This window comes from Pecten maximus, chromosome 7 (genome assembly GCF_902652985.1).
Source record: "Pecten maximus chromosome 7, xPecMax1.1, whole genome shotgun sequence".
In the NCBI taxonomy this organism is placed as follows: Eukaryota; Metazoa; Mollusca; class Bivalvia; order Pectinida; family Pectinidae; genus Pecten; species Pecten maximus.
The window spans coordinates 32179047-32199089 of NC_047021.1; the positions used below are offsets into that span (position 1 = coordinate 32179047).

Here is a 20043-nt window from a genome sequence, read left to right on the forward strand (position 1 = left end):
ACTATATGTATACTGATACACAGACTACCAGCTTCAATACTGACTATGTATTGGAGCAATTGTTTAACGAAACAAGAATCTTTGAGAGAGAAAAAATAATTAAAAAACTTGATTTATCAAATAATGCATCATAAAGCCATATGTCATACTTAAAGTAAAGAATTAATTAAAACTAGAACATTATAAATTGTAAACATTAATTTACCAAATATATAAGCATGCATCATAACTAAAGATTATTAAGATATTAGGATATTAATAGTATATTTATATAGGTATATTTATACATATATATAACAATCTATATTTCTATTCATTATTCAAATAAAATTACTGTGTATTTCTGATATAAATGCAACTGCTGTTAAAGTTTAAAAAGTGAGGATTGTTCTCTGCAACTGTAGTTTGTTAAAACACTTTGATTCTAAATCTTTTCAGTGGTTTCTTATTAATGAAGTAACCGACTATTATATAATTAATCATATATAATATAGTTAAAGTCTAGATCTGGCTGAACATATCTAACAGCACATGACAGCCAATACTTTGGTTTGGTTTGTTTAACGTCCTATTAACAGCCAGGGTCATTTAAGGACGTGGAGGAAAGCCGGAGTACCCGGAGATAAACCACCGGTCTACGGTCAGTACCAGGCAACTGCCCCACATAGGTTTAGAATTCGCAACCCAGAGGTGGAGGGCTAGTGATAAAGTGTCAGGACACCTTAACCACTCGGCCACTGCGGCCCCTGGCACCCAGTACTGAAAAAATGTTAATAAGGGTCATATTAGGGATTTTCAGACGGTTAAAAGATATGGAAAATCAATTTCAACCCCGATTAAAAAGCCTTATTAGAATTTAATCTCAGTATTATCTGTTACATGCACTTGTCATCGATGTCCAGGCCAATCCTGTTACAATGCCCCCATGATTACAGCCAAAAATATATATTATGCAGGGATTTTACAATACATTCAATTAGATGTATACAGAAATTGAAAAAAAATGATCATGGAAATATATTGACAATAAGCAAAGTGACATAGTATCAAGGTTTTGTCACTTTTGTTTTAAAATAAATCCCCTCACTAAAAGCCTTAGTGAGAGCTAAATAAATTCCCCCACTAACAGCCTCAGTGAGAGCTTGATAAATTCCCCCACTAACAGCCTTAGTGAGAGCTTAATAAACTCCCCCACTTACAGCCTCAGTGAGAGCTTGATAAATTCCCCCACTAACAGCCTCAGTGAGAGCTTAATAAATCCCCCACTAACAGCCTCAGTGAGAGCTAAATAAATTCACCCACTAACAGCCTCAGTGAGAGCTAAATAAATCCCCCCCACTAACAGCCTCAGTGAGAGCTAAATAAATCCCCCCACTAACAGCCTCAGTGAGAGCTTAATAAATTCCCCCACTAACACCCTCAGTGAGAGCTTCGATTGGCTAGTGTATTTTTATTGATATGTCTGTAATCTCATATGTCAAAATTTTACAGATATGTCATTTTCTCCTTCATCAAGAATGTATTTTGAGACAATTAACTTCATAACGTATATACAAGTACATCACTTCTAAAAGTAAAGATGCATTGTTTTGAGATAAAAAAAAACCATTTGGTATAGAGCGGCCATTTTGTGCAACTTTGTTGGTAAAGCCATACCTGGCTAGTCTATGATATTGTGACACGAAAAATATCAATCAATCAAATCAGTGTTTTGTGACGGCCACATCCTCGCAAATTTTACCGGATGATGATGGAGATAGTTACCCTTGTTATTGTCGGGTTATAATACAATTACAGGTTTCTCAACATTACACACAATTAGACTAATTTTCTTAATTTCTCTTTGTGCTAATATATATACCAACAGACAAAATGTCACTTAAAGTATGACACAGACGATATATCTTACTATACATCAGACTAAATTTTGTATAAATTTAACCAGAAAGAATAAATCCATTTCAAATAGAGCCAGTCAGAATTTGTTTTGTCATTAAAATACAAACAATACTGGGATGGTATTCTGGAAGGAAGAGGATGTCATTCACAAATTCAATAATTCATCGACAAGACTGATTTGATTTTACGCAGTAAAACAACTTTACAATATAAAATGATTGAGTTTATAACACAATCCGGTTGTATTACTTGACTAGATATGTTAGCTCTCATGTGGAAATTACTTTCACATGAATATCTGGGAAATAACATTACAGCGAAAATATTCCTGTATGTCTACACATTCTTTGTTCAATTTACAATGTATGTTGTAATACTTTTTTCTAAAAAAAAAAAAAACCCTAATGTTTAAGAAAATTTTGTTAGATTCTCTACAATTCTATAAAAATAACTTCTTAAGTCCTTTAATTTCCTGAGGGCTTCTGATATCTGTTCAACATATGACTTAGAGATAATTTGGTTGTCAATATACTTACAATATACAAATATACATAACTGTATAAACATCCATTATCAACGGGCTCTTAATGTTTTATATATAAGAAAGCATGCACAGACATATGTACTATATCACAAACACTTTACAACAATCATGCATCAATTAAAATACACAAATAATGGATTTCATCTCCAATGTCTCAATCTTTTTTACCAATTAAAATATACTCCCATGAACTTACTTCAACAGCGAATAACTCACAAAACATCTAATTAAAATCATTTCAAACATTTATATAATTCACATGTCGAGAATGAAATAGATCAAATAATCATTAGCTAGTGTCTAAAGTTGGAGCAAACACACTTTGGTGACATGTAATTCACATGTTTAAAGAAACAAAAAGTTAGGATGCATATGTCTATTTGACTTAAGTTCAACCTCCAACTTAAATTTGGTTTCGACCACAGAAACTAGACGTTGACGTATGTCTTCCTTAGAAGCATGTTAGTGATTGGTCATTTATTCATATATGTAATCAAATAAGGTGGAATATCCTGACTATAGTAAATAGCTGATGATTTAACTCGTCCCTTGTATGTGGTGGTACAGCACCTCCTATTATTACTTGGTAAAGCGGAGTTATTCCCCCTGAGTATGACATCACAAGTTTACAGACAATCAATAAATCTACTGATTCAGCAATACTACTCTTTCTCCAAAAACAAAATAAATGCATAATGTCATTGTGCATATCGACTTGAAAACTTCATAATTTATAGGAATTGAGACTCTCGAGTTTCACATTTTAGTAACTATATTCAGAGAAAAATAATTTAAACGTATATTCATATTTATAATATACAATACAATTAAGTCAGATTTGTATTAAAAAGATGTACAGTAACATCCAAAATTTACAAGTTCATATTTATTTGAAACTTATAAAATTAAACTGAAGAACAAAAACAATATACAATAAAGTATAACAAAACATACAATTTCAATATACAAATGTATTAGTCAACATGCAGTGACAAAATAAATGAGACATGCAAATTTGTTTACATTTAGTAGAGACATACATGTATATATATATATATATATAATAAATACAAAATACATTTAACCACAAGGGTCTGGCAGCATTAGCTTGATGATTGCTACACTAGTTTTGTGATTATATCTTTATTACTTTTGAAAAATTTGTGGTGTTGGGGTAATTATAATGTAAATGCAAGAATTCAGACATTAAAACCAACTGGCTTGAAGAAGGGGTCAAAGGTCAGAGTTTCAGAATTTCCCCTGAATCTATCAGACAGTTTAATAATATAGTCCCCCGAGACCCTTTAGTATATAACACTTATTTACTGGTATATATGGTGACATTTTCTCTCATAACACTATTTCCTATTATCCTATATCCTGACCCCTGTAATTATTGTTGCAGTCTTCAGAGTTAGCTCCCCTTAAAATACCATACAGCTATTGATTAACATTAGTCTGTCAGAGTTAGCTCCCCTTAAAATACTATACCGCTATTGATTTACATTAGTCTGTCAGAGATAGCTCCCCTTAAAATACCATACAGCTATTGATTAACATTAGTCTGTCAAAGTTAGCTCCCCTTAAAATACCATACAGCTATTGATTAACATTAGTCTGTCAGAGTTAGCTCCCCTTAAAATACCATACTGCTATTGATTAACATTAGTCTGTCAGAGTTAGCTCCCCTTAAAATACCATACTGCTATTGATTAACATTAGTCCGTCAGAGTTAGCTCCCCTTAAAATACCATACTGCTATTGATTAACATTCGTCTATCCCCCTGATGCAGTTTAACTGAATTGTTGCATTAACATAATTAATACATACCAATAAAACTGAACAGTTTGGATTTTACATGTAGTATAGACATGAAGAATGGGGAATAAATAGTCATTGCTGTTTCCTACAAGCAGAAATATTAGTTCAACAATAATGATTATTAAAAAAAAAAAATCATAGAAAATCCTGAACAAAATTCACAAAAAAAGATGTGTACTTTGTACACCAAATTAACACCAGACATCAACTTAAAACAACATCACAGATATTTTTGCTGTTTTCAGAATGCATGACAGTATCAAAAGAAGTTCATCACATCGAACTTGCAGAAATGCAATACATGTACTGTGTAGATAACTTTCGCACTACCCTGCAAAGAGAAATATACTGTTCTTGATAATTAAATAAGAAATATAAAAGTTGTCTTAGACAACCATACTGTAGCACTACCCTGTACGACAGAAAAGTATAACACTATTTTTTATTCAATTAGAATTTAGACCTATTTGACAAGTTGGCCAAGCCAATCCGGTGAATAATACTATAAGTATTGTGTATACATGTACATAAAACATATATAGAGAGAAAAGAACATTTGTAGCACCAATTCTGCTAGGCAACTATGAATACATAAATAATGTATTACTATTGGAGGCGAGTAATACTGCTTTATGAGTGTACTGTGAACTATTACCCATCACATTATAGGTGTAATATCATTAGTAAGCTATGAAACATACAGCTCACTACAGCAGGGGAATTTTCACTAGTACACCATGAAACAGAAAGTAGAGAAATATCACTATTACTGAATTCACTACAGCAAATAATGAGTTTTATTTCTCAACACTGGTAGTTCACTAGTGAACTGGAATACTAGTGAAAAGCTCCCTACAACAAGTAGTGAAATCCACCTTTACACTGTAAACCAGCTCACTACAGCAAGTAGTGAAATTTTGCAAGTACATTGTGGAACAGGTAGCTTATTACAGTAAAAATACAGCTCACTATAGCAAGTAGTGAAATCTCACAAGTACACTGTGAAAAAGGAAGCTTATTACAGTAAAGAAATACAGCACACTACAGCAAGTAGTGAAATCTCACAAGTACTCTGTTAAACAGGTAGTTCTTTACAATAAAGAAATACAGCTCACTATAGCAAGTAGTGAAATCTCACAAGTACACTGTGAAAAAGGAAGCTTATTACAGTAAAGAAATACAGCTCACTACAGCAAGTAGTGAAATCTCACAAGTACACTCTTAACAGGTAGCTCGTTATAATAAAGAAATACAGCTCACTATAGCAAGTAGTGAAATCTCACAAGTACACTATTAACAGGTAGCTCTTTGTAATAAAGAAATACAGCTCACTACAGCAAGAAGTATAATCTCATCAGTAAACCATGAAATAGATAGCTCACTATCACAATTAAAAAATTATAAAACAGATTTCAGCAAAGTAACCTTGATCTCATTTTGTGACCTTGACATCACTTGAACTTGGTATGACAGATAGCCACACGAACACATGTGAAAGTGACCACACACCAGTTGCCTTACAAGCCTTCATCATGCTGTCAATTCTGTGTACGCTTGTAGAATATTTTTCTCCAGTTGGTTGTATTTGGTTAACTTGTCGAACGGCTTAGGATCAAGGTCGATTATGCTGACTGAGCAGTGGAACCTGCGTCCATGGTTGTCGGTGAGAAAGGGAGGAACACCAGCAGACTTGCTCCTAGTAATCAGCAAAAATCCAAATTTAGAAAAATCCTTTGATTATACAGTATCTTTTTATAGATAAAGAATGATATATTGTTAGCAAAAAAAAGAAAACATTTTTGACAGTCTGCAAAGCCAAATCCTGTCCTATAATTAATGAATGCTTTATTGATTCTAACTTTCTAGGTAACTTAAATACCCCCAGCTGCTACACTGCATCAAAGGGTTTGCTGTGTATTTTTTTCACAATCATATGTTAAGCCACAACGTAATGGTTGAGAATTGCACTCTGAATTAGGCAAGGAGTTTCCATCTTTCACTGTTGAAGAAGATATCATTAAGCTCCAATAGAAAACTCTTCCCCGTTACATTCCCATGGAAAGCATATCAAAATCCCATGAATTAAAAGTGCTTAAAATCAATGGGGGTACATTTAATAGTATTCACTATTCAGAGCATTACCATTGGTTTTTACAAAACATGACACATGTAAAAACATTTCAAACAAGCCATATTCAAGGATTCATGGCATTTTTTTTTTTATTTAATTTTTTTTTTTTTTTTTGAGATTTTCAAAGGAAATTAATTACTTCGGAATTCTGCACTGATTGATTCTATAAATAGAAGTGGTGACCTATAGTGATTAATTTAACAACCTTGATTTGTAAGCTGGCTTGAGGTATCATGCATCATGTTATTTGCATAGTTTGGTGACAAAGGAAAATTACACTTGATATAAGGACAATGAATTTTCCAAGAAGACTTACAGAAAGCAGCATTTTTTTTCCAGCGTTTGAGAAAAAATTTGTGAATTATCAAACTTACTGTGAACAAGATGGACATCTCTGCATGGCCACCATGATTGAACAGTCTTGCATGGTTTTTGAAACAATGAACCTCTTTACCTGATAATAAATATTGTAACTCCTACATTCAAGATTCGATAATTTCATTAATTACTTATAATATGTTTATTCCATTTATTAGCATTCAATTAAAACACTATATATGTGTTGTTAATTAAAATCAAAGTCAGTACTGATTTTTTTAATATGCTTACTGAATATCATACATCAAAACCATGTCTATTATACACAGGCCACTAGGTGTAATTTTATGTACATGCTACACTACCTCTTGAAGAGTTAACTCCCTTGAAAAAAATTTGTCATTATTTAATTGACTAAGACAAGACTATCATTGGTAAGTTGTTTTTAAAATATTGAGCTCAAGACATGTATAACAAAGTACATAGGCTTATCTCCTAATCCTTCTTCAATTGGGTGACCCTGGACTTTTTCTTAAACCTGCCAAAATGCAGTGAGATATGTTACCTTGTATACAGCATACTCTAGACTGTCTTTATCCTCCGTATCTAAACTTTGTATACAAGGCTCCAACCATAACTCTTTGGTGAATGGACCATAAACTCCAAATTTACACCTGTCATGGGTAAAAATCATACTTCAGATCAAGCTGACAAATGTCAAGTTTGAATATGTAAAACGTGTCATAGGTAAAACTCAGACTCCTGGTAATGTCACAGGTAAAAATCATACTTCTGGTAAAGATAACAAAAGTTGCCATATACACACAGGTAAATCTCTCATAACAGGTAAATCTGGTGGTATATGGTAAATAACATCAAAATTCAGGTAAATCTGACAAAACATTTTCTTTGCGTATTCATGTACATTTGCTAACTTCCTGAGATTTTCTAGCGTAAGAAAAGTATGTCTGTAGATCTCCTTCTAGCCTAAGAAAAGTATGACTGTAGATCTCCTTCAGACAAACTAACCTTACAACAATGTTAATAGAATTTTCATATTTTTAAATGAAGAACAATAATCAATTTTTACAACTTTATGTCTGAATCTATGGTTCGAAATTCCACACATTAAACAGCCAATATTGTTCTACAAATGATAACATAGCATACAGGTGTAACTCGTTATCTCACCTGTCCTCAGGGTGGGCTTTAAGGTGGTCTTTGACTCGCTGATAGAGAGGGAATACCCCATCAATGTCGGACATGTCATCCAACTTTTGGGTACATAGAATCCGTCCCAGTACAGAATCTGGGGCAGACAACATCACAGACGCTAGGAAAAATGAAATTGTAATATAGAAAGACAGCATAGGAGAAATACTGTTCATACGTAACATGTGCAATTCAAGAGAATTTTACAACATTATCACATGTCTCTTTAATTCTAAAAATAAAATGAAATATCATATTTATATGTTGTTTAATGATTAAAAAAATTGAATTTGTTTAAGAATGAAATTTTTACTTATGACTTACCATCATTTTGAGAATTTTCAATATTTGGATAACTGCTCTTTGAACAGAAGTTTGAAGAGCACAGCTTGGTCCCATTAATGATTTTGACCTCACTACTGTCATGACCTTTACCCTCTGACCCTCCATTAGTTTGAACACAGCTACTGGGGATGACTTGGTTTGATTCAGTGTGGCAGATTAGTGGAGGTTTTTTCCCCTCCGGGGCGGACAACAGGGCATCAACTATCAGATCTAGGAACGCGTGCAACTCACTGGAAACAAATTCAAAGTACACAGAAAATTTAAGATGATATTAAAAGATAAGATGTTACTTGTACTTAACTAATTGAGTAATTAAAGGATTTACACTTAAAATGTAAAATACACTGAACAAAATAAGAATTGCAAGGATATCACATACAGTCAAACCTTCTGTCAAAGACATTGGGCCATGAAAACCTTCGAGATATCCACGAGGTAACAAAGTATATTTTACACAGAATTTTTACGGGACTGAATGTTTACTTTGAGTTAAACAGGGTCTTTAAGTAATCAGAGTTTAAGATAACAAGGTTTGACTCTACACGTACGCACACCTAATTGGGAATGAAACAATATTCAAAAGTATGACAATAGGTGAGAGTCGACTATCTGTTGGTGACTGTAAGTGAGGTTAGTACTTACTGCTGTTTCTGAAGTCCATTTTTCAGGCCGTTTACAGAATCTCCGAAGAATGAATGTAAAATTCCTGTTAAATCTTCCTTAACTGTATCGCTGAACACTTCTCTTCCGTCCTGGAATTATCAAAATCAAACAATCAGCATAGACATTAAAATATCAACGAAGTATACATATATTGATAAGAGAAACAGTATTTATAACTATTCAAATGTAATTATCAATCAACACAATTTCTCTAATCATACTTGATAATTGATAAATGATTTGTATGTTTGTGGCTGGGTCTCCTTGTAGTAGTTGATGAATACCTCGCTGAACAACATGCCATCCAGAGCAATTAGGGTAAAATGTCTTGCCCAAGGACACCAGCATGACAGCACAGACCGGTCCGTTTCTCAGCTTCCCAAGAAACACAAACTACCACAGGTTGGGAGTGTCGAACCACACACCTCAGACCTTCACCTAAGGTTATATGGCCAGCACTCAATGCGATTGAGCTATCACTGCCCCTAATGGACTTGTAACTAATGTCTTATCATTATTTGACAATAAGAGATATGTTGTATACTTACTTGAAATACTTTGAAGTTATTTTGTGGTATACCGTACAGTGACAGTAAAGCGTGCTTCATTCGCTGTCTATCTCTGTAACACATACAAATAAAAAATATTCTACAAAAATATAACCAGTTTCTTACTCTTGAAATTAATGTACGTTTCAGGCCAACACCTTTGACTATGAATCCTTCAACTCTAAATCTTTAACTAAAAATATAACATTGTATAATGGAAAATGTTTATGTCTTCAAGTTATCTTTAACAAAATCTAATGCAAAGTAAAGGTAAAATAGTATTTGTCCATCAGATACGTATACTATTTATTCTGAGTAACCTCCCTTATATGTACAATAAGATAAAATAGTACCTACACTGCTACAGAAAATGTGATAATGCTACCTCAAATTTCAGGTAGGCCATCAACAAGTTTTAAATAGGATTACACACAGCTACACATGTATGTACAATTAAGATGCCAACATCTTGTAGAAAAAGATGCGATTGTCAAGGAAATTATGAACAACACCATAATTCTTGTCTAAAATTGTGTTCTTCATCACACAACTACGATTTGATTTACACCAGAAGACAATTTAATGTAGAATTAAATTTTTCATCGCCTCCAGAATTGGACCACCACTGCACTCACCCTGAAAATAGGTCTAGAGGACAGTAATGACTGCTATTGTTCCAGCGACCTTCCTTCACCTGAAATAAATTTTTGCTTGATCATAAAATTATCTACAACATAGATTTTACTCCTAAGCCTAGTGAATTGTTAAAAGTTAAACATTTCTTGTGTTGAAATATGTGTTTTAATTTTCATTATTCTGTGGTCCATTTATAATTACTAAAACATTTTTCTTTATTTAATCACCGGTACATTGCCTTGAAATTATTGCCAACCAAATATTATATCTCTCCATGAAGATCAACGAGCCAAACATTTTTTTCAAATTGGCTCAATAAATGCAAAGTTGGCAGGAAAATAATTATGAAGCTATGTCAAGAAATCAAGCAAGTAAAATTTCTGAGACCTAATTGTGCTTCAAAGCAAGATTTTTGAGACCTGATCATGCTTCAAAGCTTTTGTTTTGTTGGTTTTTTTCTTCTTCTGTTTTGCCAGAAAACTTACCTTTAACTTCTTATGCATACAGAACTTGCAGACCTTTCCCTTGATGGAGTCTTCTTTTACCAGGCATTCTGGGGCTGGCATGAAGCCCTTCTTGGGCTGTAATGAATAGTCGTGTCATTGTATACTGCCTTACATAAATATTGAGAAATAAGGTAACACGGCAAACCAACGCCTCTCAAACAGTGGTACGAAAAAACGTATGATGTACTTGGATGGGACATGTTACAGTATTCAGTAGAGATCCTCAATATATAGCAGACATAATATCAAGATCAGGTTTTATATTCAAATCCTTATATGTTACAATTAAATTTCAACATAGGTTAGATATTCTATACGATGTACTACAAAAATCACCACACTTTCACAGTACCTTCTGATAGTTGAAAGTCGATATATAACTGAAAATAATGCGTTTGTGAAGATCATATTCTGAATTTATAACATACCTTGATTTCAACACTTATGGTGGGAGTATAATGCTGTTTTGGATGGGCTGATGATGTAGAATCTCCAACAAAACATAGATCTGGTAAAACAAGGGCCGAACAGGTGGCAGGGTCTATCGTCTTGAAGTCTTCATCATGGATTTTTCTATAAACTGAATGATTGAAAAAACAAATCAACAAAACTTCCACAGAATTACATGCCTCGTCCTACAGACTACCCTAAAGTGACAAAATCCCAAAACAAATGCAAATTCAGAAAGGAAATCAGATTTCATGAGCCAAAAAAATGTTTTGTAAGTTCAGGTACAATTTGAAGTTAATCTAGAGTTTATCATTTGGTTTATATTGTTTAACATCTTATTAACAGCCGAGGTCAATTAAGGACGTGCCTGGTTTTGGAGGTGGAGGAAAGTCGAAGAACCTGGAGAAAAACCACGGACCTATGGTCAGTACTAAGCAACTGCCCTACTTGGGTTTGGAACTCGCAACCAAGAGGTGGAGGGCTATAGTGATAAAGTGTCAGGACACCTTAACCACTCAACCACCGCAGCCCCCTGAAGTTTATCATAAGAGCTATGTTTTAACATTGTTTCTCCACCAAAGTTGTATGTTTTACACTAATGCCAATATAGAAACTTATATACACCAAATTTGACTGCTTTGCATATTAAGTATAAGATTCTCTTTCTCTTACTTAAATTCATATGATAAGATTATCGGTCTACCAACTAACCTGGTCTTAAATGCTCTATCTCTGATTCCACTTTTTCCACAAATCCTTTTGGTATCTGTGTCAGCCTCTGTAACAGAAGAGACAGAGCATTAACAACAACAACTCCAGATGCTTAGAAATAAACAAATTGCTGACGAGACTGGTATCGATGACCTTCATAATCTACCGTGAACAATTTCTCTGAACTTATGTAAAAAGTAAATAAAACAAACCTTTATCAAATTTGTAAGCTTTAATTAATTAAACCACTGCAGACTGGGTACAAAATTTGACATTAGGCTTCCTGATTTGTTAGAGGAAGCCTTGAGTATGTTCAACTAGCCATACATTGTGTTCATTACTAGGTAAAACAATAAGAAACTTACCGGTACATAGACAAAGTCGGACTTGTGTTCATTACTAGGTAAAACAATAAGAAACTTACCGGTACATAGACAAAGTCGGAGGACAGTAGGGGTTGCATGACATTATGGATGTAGTTAACAACTCCCTGGAGGTTCTGGTGGATATGTAATGACCGCTCCTGAAAAACACACAGAATAAATTTAAGCACCCCCTTATTTATACAGATTAATAACAAGAGGCCCAATGGGCCAGCATCACTCACTTTCTTCTAATTCAACTTTGAAGTTGATATAGGTCATTTAGCAGATGGTAAGCTAATTATCACTTTATTCAAATATAGTAGATTAGGTTTATTCTTCTAGATAAATTCGGTAGCCTTATATATGTATAAATACTGCTCCAATATTACTTGATAGGTCTCTGGCTTTCTTAAGCTTGGTTTTAATAGTTGTTTAACAATTTTAACACATTTGACCCCTGTGACTTTGAAAGCCAGTCGAAGTCATTCATTAGAACTAATTTTTCTTCATAACATCATGCAACAGACCATATATCAGGTCTCTGGGCCTCTTTGTTCCTAACATGAGGTCGTTTAAAGATATTTGCATATTTGACCCCTGTAACCTTGTAAGTCATTCGTCTGACTGTACAGGCAATTTAGTAGCCCTTCACCACTGCCAGCTACAGGCCCAATAGGTGACTGGTCCCTGGGCTTCTTGGTTATTTTTGCAGCTGAGAAATTGTCTTAGTTAAATGTAATATGTGTTTTATTGATAAAATGCATTTTTACTCAAATAATGTTAAAGGGTAGGGGCAGCAGGGGTGGGGTATGAAAGAGTGGGGGCAGCAGGGGTGGGGTATGAAAGAGTGGGGGCAGTAGTGGTGGTATATCAAAGAGTGGGGGCAGCAGGGGTGGGGTATGAAAGAGTGGGGGCAGCAGGGGTGGGGTATGAAAGAGTGGGGGCAGCAGTGGTGGTATATTAAAGAGTGGGGGCAGCAGGGGTGGGGTATTAAAGGGTGGGGGCAGCAGGGGTGGGGTATTGAAGGGTGGGGGCAGCAGGGGTGGGGTATTAAAGAGTGGGGGCAGCAGTGGTGGTATATTAAAGAGTGGGGGCAGCAGGGGTGGGGTATTAAAGGGTGGGGGCAGCAGGGGTGGGGTATTAAAGAGTGGGGGCAGCAGGGGTGGGGTATGAAAGAGTGGGGGCAGCAGTGGTGGTATATTAAAGTGTGGGGGCAGCAGGGGTGGGGTATGAAAGAGTGGGGGCAGCAGGGGTGGGGTATTAAAGGGTGGGGGCAGCAGGGGTGGGGTATTAAAAAGTGGGGGCAGCAGGGGTGGGGTATGAAAGGATGGGGGCAGCAGGGGTGGGGTATTAAAGAGTTGGGGCAGCAGGGGTGGGGTATGAAAGAGTGGGGGCAGCAGGGGTGGGGTATGAAAGAGTGGGGGCAGCAGTTGTGGTATATTAAAGTGTGGGGGCAGCAGGGGTGGGGTATGAAAGAGTCGGGGCAGCAGGGGTGGGGTATGAAAGAGTGGGGACAACAGGGGTGGGGTATTAAAGAGTGGGGGCAGCAGGGGTGGGGTATGAAAGTGTGGGGACAGCAGGGGTGGGGTGTTTACGTGTGTGGCAGCAAGGATGAGTGTGTAAGTGTGAAGACAAAAAGAGATAGGGAGTTACAGTGTGATGGCAGAAAGGATAGGATATTAAAGTGTGGGGGCATAAAGGGGTGGGATATTAAAGTGTGGTGGCAGAAGGGGTGGGATATTAAAGTGTGGGGGCAGAAAGGATAGGATATTAAAGTGTGGGGGCAGAAGGGGTGGGATATTAAAGTGTGGTGGCAGAAGGGGTGGGATATTAAAGTGTGGGGGCAGAAGAGGTGGGATATTAAAGTGTGGGGGCAGCAGGGGACGGGATATTGAAGTATGCATGGGGGTAGCAGGGGGATATGGGGGCAGCCAGGGATGGGATATTAAAGTATTGGGGCAGCAGGGGATGGGATATTATAGTATTGGGGCAGCAGGGGATGGGATGTGACAGTGTGTGGGCAGCAGGAAATGGGATGTGACAGTGTGGGGGCAGCAGGAGATGGGATGTGACAGTGTGTGGGCATCAGGAGATGGGATGTGACAGTGTGTGGGCAGAGGGATGGGATGTTAAAGTATTGGGGCAGCAGGAGATGGGATGTGACAGTGTGTGGGCAGAGGGGGACAGAATGTATAAGTGTAAGAGCAGTATAGGGGAGAGAATGTTTAAGTGTTGTGTTCAATGTGACAGATTCTTGTAAATCCAAAATACATACCAAATATATTTTGTACAAGATATATTGGTGAATGTTATTTATAAGATCATATTTTAAAACATTTTTTAAACATTAAGTTGACAGTACAGTCAACCATTAGATTGTGTTCTAATTTAAACGAAAAGGATACATGAATTCTAAAACTGGCTTTTCATGGAAATTCTGGAGATTTAAAACATTGGTTTCCATATTACTGTTACTAATCTACTCTACCCTGTGACCTAGATTTTAGTTCAATGAGACAATAACGGGAACAGCTGTAGGTATCATGGTATACAGTATACATATATTATATACAACAAGAACAGCAGCTCATGGGAAATGGAACAGCCATTAATTAATCATCCTAGATCATTTTCAATGTACTTGACAAAAACTAACAACCTAATACCATGACAGTCGATATACCAGGAAAAGATACAACAAATGAACAACAATGGATTTGTCCAGCAACAACAATGGATTTGTTCAACAACAATGGATTTGTCCAGCAACAACAATGGATTTGTTCAACAACAATGGATTTGTTCAACAACAAAGGATTTGTCCACGTAACCATAAACAGCATATAAACAGTATTCTACAACAACGGGAGGTGGATGATGTTCACATAGAGAAAAAAAAGGACAACAAAAGAATTATCTGTACTATTTTTTTCTATACAAATGTCATACATTTAGCTGCACAACTAATAATTTTTCACTGATTTTTTTCCCTCACATTAATTCCAGACACTGCCAATGCTAGGAATAACCTTTAAACCTCCAAGTTTAAATACATGAAATGTATCACCCCTTTCCTGGAATATTCACTGACATTTTTAAAAAAACATTTAATTCTATTTACTAGCTCTGATGCATTGTCTTACCTGTACAAAAGATATCTCACATACTTAGGTTTGTTACAGTTACGCTTCAGGAAAAATATCAAATAGCATTTCTATTTAAAGTGTAATTTTATCATTCACTGATAAATTGGTGATATAACGTATATTCATTCAAATAATGTTTGTAACTTTTTTTGTGGGGCAGGATTTGATAGGGTGTTGATTAAAACAAGTGTATGGGATGGGGGTGTTCTAAATTGATGGAACTGGATGGGGTGGGGTGTTCAAGCATATAGAGACAGGAGGGAATGGGGTTTTAATGTGTGGGAGCAGGAAGGGAAGGGGTGATAAAGTATGGAAAAGGAGGGTGTTAACGTGCTGGGGCAGGAAGGGAAGGGGATGTTAAATTGTGGGGACAGGAAATTAAGGGGTGATAAAGTATGGGTCAAGAGATGATGGGTGTTAACATGTGGGGACAGGAAGGGAAGGAGTAATATTATTATTGGGACAGGAGTGGGATGGGGTGTTAAAATTTGGGGACAGCAGGGAATGAGGTGTTGGTGTGTGGGGGGGGGGGGGGGGGGGCAGCAAAGGGGTGTTGATGTGTAGAGGCAGCAGGGGATGGGGTGTTCAACTGCGGGGGCAGGAAGGGATAGGGTAATATAGTATGTGGCAGGAGTGGGATGTGTTCAATTTTGGGGACAGCAGGGAATTAGGTGTTGAAGTGAAGAGGGGGGGGGGGGGGGGGGGGGCAGGGGGGTGTTGATCTGTAGAGGCAGCGGGGGGGGGGGGGGGGGTGTTGATGTGTGTGTAGGGGCAGCAGGGGATGAGGTGTTAAAGAGTGGGAGCAAGAAGTGAAGGTTGTCAAAGTGTTGGGACATATTAAAGGGAGAGGCTTTAAGTGGGACAGAACGGGAAAGGGTGTTGAAGAGTGGGGGCAAGAGACGAGGTGTTAAAGTGTGGGGGCAGGAAATGAGGGTAGGGGTTGTTTAAAGCCTCTCAGTTTTCCTAACATATAGATTACGACAAAATTGCAGAAATATGTTAACTGGTAAAATATATACCCTACTGATGATACAAGGTAAGAATCAATGCCATTGTTATTCATAATTGCAACTAAAACGGGGAAACTACCCACTAAGGGAATCTCTAAAGCAGTGCTCCTTTCTATATGTAAATGAGCTATGAAAAATATATCAGACATATATATACACAAACTGGTTAGCCTGGGAGAAGGAAACTGGGCATTAACTTTGGGGGTGGAGTTGGGGACAGCAGAAAAAGGTTACGTCGGATCTGCATGTTTATGTAACAGTTCAATGTGTAATGCAGGTTTTTCCCACATAATTAATTGAGTTTTCTATTTCAGGAAAATTCAAATCTTAGTTTAATTGAATGTCATTGAGGTGTTAAGATTTTTACAGCAGTAAATATGTGTATATTAAAAATCATACAAGTTATTACAATTTACTTGTAAGTTATGGATGGAGAACACTCTGCAACCAATTCCCTAGTCCAAAAAAAATGATATATAAAAGTAAGGGGCCATAACTCTGTATCTATTGAGCAAGATTTGATAAGCAACAATGGCAAGTCCAAGAATAGGGATATATCTTAGGTGTATATATGCTCTTGGAAGAGTGCAAACCTATAGTCCAAATTATGAAATACTATGTGTATGTCCTATCCAGTAGCGTTAAGGGATGGTTCAGGATCGTAAATACAATCACTGTACAAATCTTAGGAGCCCTCTCTATATTCAGACGTCACGAATTGTTTAAATATGTCTTTAAAGATGGAATTTCTACTCCACCTTGCTAGCGATGATAATATTTTAAAATTCAAATCCTAGATTGTAAATAACAGAATTAATTTTAAGTAAAAGTATAATGTAAATAATCATATCACCTCTTCTGTTTCACTTTGGTTCCCATCAAGGATTTCATCAGTTTTGTACCTCTGGACAATTTTCTGCAATCTGTACACTTGTTTATCCTGAAAAATAAATCATCATGATACTAAATAGTAAACAGCATTATTTTTATTGGATATGAAATCTGCCATACGAGATGCGGTACATCTCTTCTGTGGGACTAATTTTTTAAGAGAATGTTCACGCTATATACATTTTCTTTATACCCACAGTAGATATGTGCACCTTTTCAATAAATCCCATATATGCAGGCTTTAAAACAGCTCAAAGACACATTAAAACTAAATCATTCTGTAATTCATAAGAAAGAGCTAGTTGAACTAATTGATTTGGCATTCAATAAGGTAATTACCTAGCTAGCTATAGGTCAAACATATAAATTAGACAAACGAAAAGATATGAATAAGTAACACCATTGTTGTATATCATTTCTACACTTAATTACTTCCTTGGAATGAAACTGACACAATTTAGGGTAGGCACAAAATCTTGGCCAGGTTAGTCAATAACACCACAAGGGGAACAGGAAACAAATGGTTTGGGTCATTTTGAAAGCAATAACTATTAGCTTGGTGTTCAAACAATCAGAAATCAATTTATAAGTTATATTACAATCCCATCAACATTGAAAGAATTACTTATTGCAAAAATAAGTGATTTATCATTAGTTTTTGCAACATTTTGTTATTTCATATTTTGTTGAAATGATTTTTCCAAGAAGTTAAATTTCTACTTGTAATTGTAACTGATTTTTAATCATCAGTGTACATGTTAGTGTAATTATTTATAGCATTATGGATAAATATTTTGATTTTGAAATCATAAATTAGTGAACACATATAACTACAGACAAAAATATCACATGAGACGAGGCTTTTTTGTCTTCAAATTAAAACAATTTCTAAAGCCAAATCAATTCGAGAAATCTACAGGTTTGAAATGTATATGTCTCTTCAAACCCAAGAGTCGCTCAAATCCTGACACCACACTACAAGCACTGTTACTGTGAGGATAAGAATCTGTGACATTTACTTTTAATTTGATCAATATCATATGTTCTTTCGTGGTCACTAGCTATATAGCAACTATGTGAAAGACCGATCTGTAATGACAAAGTGACATATTAGGCTACAATACTGCTATACTACTACCATGACATTTTTGTACTTTTCCGCTACAATAGTATATATATGTAGCATGTACAATCAACAGATTCCTAACGCTTTCTAAATAGGCTATAGTCATAGCTACATATCTAGGAAGTAGGCCTAATATATGTGTATATACCTAATATATTACATACACAACTACCACTAACAATATACACACGTGTTTTGACACCAAATCGAGTGTCACTGTGTGGGTGGTAAAATGATACTCCTCATACACATAATCAATGATCAACAGTATTTGTATATCAGATCGACTGCCCCCTGTTTGTAGATGTAAAATGTTACTGTATACCTTGATATTTGACAGAACAAGGTTCCTAATGCCCTCTCCTCGATACAAAACATTTTCTTCTTCCGAGGCCATGGTTTGATGTAATACTGATTTATTTACCTCCCTGTTGAAGAGTTCGAATATGAGGTCAGTGTGTGGAAATAGTGAGTATGAGAGAGGGTGTCGATGGGGGAACCCGCGAAATTTTCAGAGCGGAAGGAAAACGCAAACTGGGAAGGTCCCAACGTACTCATTTAAAGTTATATTTAGTAAGCGTGTAACATGTGGAAATAAAGCGTGCTACTGTTTTTATTAATGAAATATCTCTGACCCCTACTTTTAACTTCAAACTTTCAAATTATTCATTCCAACAATTGTCTAGTTGTAGTGAATGAGATGATGATCGGCTTTCAACAGATGCATATGGAAATGTATATGAGAAATTAAATTAAGATTACAATTGTTGTTGTTTTTTTAATATTCCCTCATAAATCAAATGTGTGTGCACATTTTGGGCCCTCCAATCAACCCCTGGTTGTCTGTCAGAAGGCCAATATGTGCATACCATCAAACTACATACATGAACTACATCAGACTTACATAATTCTAATCAGAGACGTCTCTGTTCTAATCAAGTGTGAATTATTCCCAATGACAATTAAAGACATACTGTTAAAATTATGATTTCCCTATATAAAATTAAGTCAATTTTACCCCTCCCCGGGGAAACATATGGTATCCGAAGGCCATGGAATTCTTAGTTTCGATGAGGCACCTTTCCATTCTTCTATCTACAGTATATGAGTATTTGATTCTACCATATCTGGGTATTGAGAAGGTAGTCAATTAGTCAATTGGACCCATATTTGCCCTGCCCCTCAGACCTCAGGTGGACGGGGACCATATAATTCACAATTTTAGTTGACATTTCGCCATAGAAGCTTTAAATTTGGGTTTCTACTCAGAGAAGTCGAAAATGTAAATTGTTTACGGACGCACGACGGACGATGACGGACAAAAGACGACATGAAACAAACAATGCAATATTTTTTTTAACCTTAAATTTTACGCACTATACAAATCGTATGCCATCTCCGCAAAGTTAGCTTACGCAAATTAAGATATATTATTTAAAGTAAAACATGAATCACCAGGCGCGGATCCAGGATTTTCGAAAGAGGGGGGGGGGGGGGGGGGGGGGGGGTCCATGCAGTAATTTAATGATAATGCGAGCGCCATAGGCGCGAGCCGAATTTTTTTTCCATTTTTAAGGCTATAAAAAAATTTTCCTCCGAAGAAAAAGGGAAAATTTACCTAGAATAGGTATTCACTTGAAAACTTATTATTTTTCCTTAATAATTGACAGGTTTTTAACTTTTCAAATCTGATGTGTATCTAAAGCAAACCCTTTATGCT

General features: G+C 35.9%; 1 protein-coding gene across 1 annotated transcript; it reads right to left on the bottom strand.

Annotated features, from left to right (window-relative positions):
• Positions 1-850: 850 nt before the first annotated feature.
• LOC117330602 (inositol-pentakisphosphate 2-kinase-like) lies at positions 851-18740 on the bottom strand. The gene is made up of 14 exons (XM_033889018.1): positions 18649-18740; positions 17160-17246; positions 12210-12308; positions 11786-11852; positions 11053-11204; positions 10604-10699; positions 10118-10176; positions 9483-9555; positions 8914-9023; positions 8251-8501; positions 7906-8047; positions 7280-7388; positions 6771-6850; positions 851-5961 (listed from the first exon to the last, which is right to left on the bottom strand). Exons 1-14 carry the CDS (start codon positions 18718-18720, stop codon positions 5796-5798), a joined length of 1563 nt encoding a protein of 520 aa, XP_033744909.1. The 5' UTR covers positions 18721-18740; the 3' UTR covers positions 851-5795.
• Positions 18741-20043: the final 1303 nt, after the last annotated feature.

Coding starts and splice junctions, on each gene's coding strand:
- LOC117330602 (XM_033889018.1), bottom strand. CDS start 18,720: ATGGCCTCGGAAGAAGAAAATGTTTTGTATCGAGGAGAGGGCATTAGG. Junction 10,177..10,603: donor GTATGCATAAGAAGTTAAAG/GTAAGTTTTCTG, acceptor AATTTATTTCAG/GTGAAGGAAGGTCGCTGGAA. Junction 6,851..7,279: donor TAGAGTATGCTGTATACAAG/GTAACATATCTC, acceptor ATTTATTATCAG/GTAAAGAGGTTCATTGTTTC.